Here is a 3625-nt window from a genome sequence, read left to right as displayed (position 1 = left end):
AAGGAAAGACACTCGTGAGATGATAATTTTTGACGAACACTTCTAATTCTGTTCTTCTTGTAATACCCATTTCAATGAAAGTACGATGATAAAAACCGAGGTAAAGATAGACAACTAAGATATTAGAAAATTCATTTCAAAGAATTCAACTGCCTTCCCTTTATAATGTAATGTATAACTTGTTTCTTTCATTTCTTTAATATACAGAGTGGACCATTTATCTTGACACGCTCTTTTAACTTTAAACTAATAAACAATAAACACTGAAGCTTTTCGCGATGCTAATAACGATCGAGAGACGCTGTTTGACATACCCTGGTTTGCAGTGTTGAAAACCAACTATAATTTTTTTTTTTCAATATCGTCATGAGTATATTACAAATTTAGATTCTACGTGCTAAGCGGAATGTAGAATAGCATAGTTGTTTTTCTGTGTGCTTTTCTGTGTAAAATTCGAAATACTTGTAACACTAATAACACAAAGGAGAGGAACGGGGTACTACATATCATCATTGTCCTAGCGCCGAATTTTATAAACACGTTTCTTACAAATAGGTGAAAAGTTACGAGGAATTAAAAACTAGACGTTTTTCAAAAGATTTCATTTCGAAAAACCACCTAGACATGTATCACATTTAACCACGTAGATATATATTCAATGGACCTGAAGATCATAATGGATTAAAATTTAAATATATCAGAACAGTGAGAGGATAGTAATAAATAATATATGAAAACAATTCGAGGATATCAAAAATACCAGCAGTGTATGTTACACTGCTTCAAGTAACGAATTTTGTTCAAAATTTTAAAAGTTTTTATAGCATTCGTTTGTTTCTTTGTCATTATAGTGACAGTTACTGGTAGTTGTAATTGCAACACGTTCTCTCATTGACTAAAGTTTCTGTCAGTTGAATTAAAAATATAATTTATAAATATATTAATTGACTTCCTACGTCGATTTTCACCTATAAAATCAACTCTATTCCATACAGTAACATACGTACTTGAGATAAATCTGACTTCTAATTTTTAAATGTCAATATACAATCAGATGTTGAAACAAAATGCATTCTCGTTTTTGTAGAATATAACTGCTACGGAAAATACTCGACTGTTGTAAATTCCATATTTCGACGACATATCATGTAATAGTTCAATAGTAGAGATTTCAGCTAATCACGAAATATAATGTACGAATGCCTGGAAACCCCTCATATTTTAGATGCAAATAAAGATAATACAAAATAAGTATCTTCGTATCAGTGCTGCACATTAAATAGAAACGTTTGCATTTTTGTGGAGTTTCATATTATTTATTTTCATTTCGTGTTTATTCATTTTTTTGCAGATTCCGTAAACATACTCTTTCCAGAAGATCAAAAACACACAACAAACCTATTTCTCATTCTGGTGAGGAATCTCGTGTTTACAAGGAAGTTTACAACCGATTTTCTGGAACACCATTGCCGACAGAAGTGTTAATACATACAGCAGAAAGTTATTATACGTGCCAAGAGTGTGAAGAGGAATTTACTAATCTTTCAAATTTGGCGGTACACATGGTAATACATACCGTTGAAAAAACCAACACGTGCGAAGAGTGTGGTAAGGGATTTACTCATCGTAGAAGTTTGGAAAGACACATGTTAATACATACGAGGCAAAAACCCTACAGCTGCCAACAATGTGAAAAAAGGTTTACTCATAGTTCAAGTTTGGCAACACACATGTTACTACATAGCGGTCAAAAACACCATAGGTGCCAAGAGTGTGGAAAGACATTTACTCGAAGTTCAAATTTGGCAAAACACATGTTAATACATACAGCTAAAAAAGCCCTAAGATGCCAAGAGTGTGGAAAGAGATTTACTCATCGTGAAAATTTGGCATCACATATGTTAATACATACAGGTCAAAAGTCCCGCACGTGCCAAGAGTGTGGAGAAGGGTTTACTCGTAGTTCGACTTTAGCAGCACACATGGTAATACATACGGGTGTAAAACCCCACACTTGCCAGGATTGTGGAAAGAGGTTTACTCATAATTCTAGTTTAGCAAAACATACCTTAATACATACAGGTGAAAAACACTACACGTGTGAAGTGTGTGGAAAGAGATTTACTCAACGTGGAAATTTGGTAAAACACATGTTAATACATACAGGTGAAAGGCCCTACAGGTGCCAAGAATGCGGAAAGAGGTTCACTCATAGTTCAAATTTTGCAGCGCACACGTTAATACATACGGGTGAAAAACCGCTCATGTGCCAACAATGTGGTAAGCAATTTTATAGTATTTCAAATTTAGCAAAACACATGATAATACATACAGGTGAAAAACAGCACACGTGTCAAGTGTGTGGAAAGGGATTTGCTCAACGTGGAAATTTAATGTCACACATGTTAATACATACAGGTGAAAAACCTCACTCGTGCCAAGGATGTGGGCAAAGGTTTACTCGTAGTTCAACTTTAGCAGCACACATGGTAATACATAATGGTGAGAAACCCCATAAGTGCCAGGATTGTGGAAAGAGGTATACTCTTAGTTCAAGTTTGGCAAGACACGTGTTAATACATACAGGTCAAAGACACCATATCTGCCAAGAATGTGGAAAGAGCTTTACTCTTCGTGGAAGTTTGGTAAGTCACATGTTAATACATACAGGTGAAAAACCCTACTCGTGCCAAGAATGTGGAAGGGGATTTACTCAAAGATCAAATTTGGCAAGACACATGTTTATACATACTAGTGAAAAATCTCACAGTTATCATTAGTGTGAGAAAGGACTTATCAACGTCGAAGTTTGGCAAGACACATGTTAATACATACTGGTGGAAAGCACCACACTTGACGAGACTGTGGAAAGGGGTTTACTCATAGTCCAAGTTTGGCTACACACATGTTAATACATACCGCTGAGAAACGCTACACATGCCAATAGTGTGGAAGGGGATCTACTTAGTTCCCATTTCACAACATACATATTAACACAGAGATTAAGTAACCTCACAGTTGTAAGGAGTGTCAAAAGGGAATTATTAGTAAATTGTATTTGGGAAAATTCATGTTCACACATGCAACAAAAACCTCATAGGTGCCAACAGTATAGTAAGGTATTTCAGGAAAACAAGTTCACATATACAGATGAAAAGTCTCAACTTCCTAGAGTGTGAAAAAGTATTTATTAAAATGTTAGACTTGGCAGCACATAATTTGATGCGTACAGTTGAAAGATCTCACACGTGTCAAGAGTTTGAAAAGAAGTTATGTACAACTTCCATCTTGGTAGCACATAGGTTCACATGTATGGGAGTATAATCTTACAAGTGCGAAAACTGCCCAAACTGATTTATTAAAAAATCACTTGAGAAAAGCTATATTGATATGTACAGACGAGAAACGCAGACATGCATAGAGTATTGAAAAACATTTACTCTAAGTTCAGATATTGTAACTCATCCTAATCGATACAGGTTAAATACTAGAAACGTGCCAAGTATGGTTAGGTTAGGTTAGGTTAGGTTAGGTTAGGTTAGGTTAGGTTAGGTTAGGTTAGGGTAGGTTAGGTTAGGTTAGGTTAGGTTAGGTTAGGTTAGGTTAGGTTAAGTTAGGGTAGGTT

At 35.3% G+C, this 3625-nt stretch overlaps 1 protein-coding gene across 1 annotated transcript; it reads left to right on the top strand.

The window, feature by feature from the left end:
* Positions 1 to 1198: 1198 nt before the first annotated feature.
* Positions 1199 to 3157, top strand: LOC145668385 (uncharacterized). The gene has a single exon (XM_081736177.1). The coding sequence runs from the start codon at positions 1563 to 1565 to the stop codon at positions 2778 to 2780; it is 1218 nt and encodes a 405-aa protein (XP_081592303.1). The 5' UTR covers positions 1199 to 1562; the 3' UTR covers positions 2781 to 3157.
* Positions 3158 to 3625: the final 468 nt, after the last annotated feature.

This window comes from Thermobia domestica, chromosome 1, assembly GCF_964235325.1.
Source record: "Thermobia domestica chromosome 1, izTheDome1.hap1.1, whole genome shotgun sequence".
Taxonomy (NCBI): Eukaryota; Metazoa; Arthropoda; class Insecta; order Zygentoma; family Lepismatidae; genus Thermobia; species Thermobia domestica.
This window is presented reverse-complemented; position numbering and strand designations above follow the sequence as displayed.

Excerpts from the sequence above, each read along its gene's own strand:
- LOC145668385 (XM_081736177.1), top strand. The coding sequence starts at position 1,563 with ATGGTAATACATACCGTTGAAAAAACCAACACGTGCGAAGAGTGTGGT.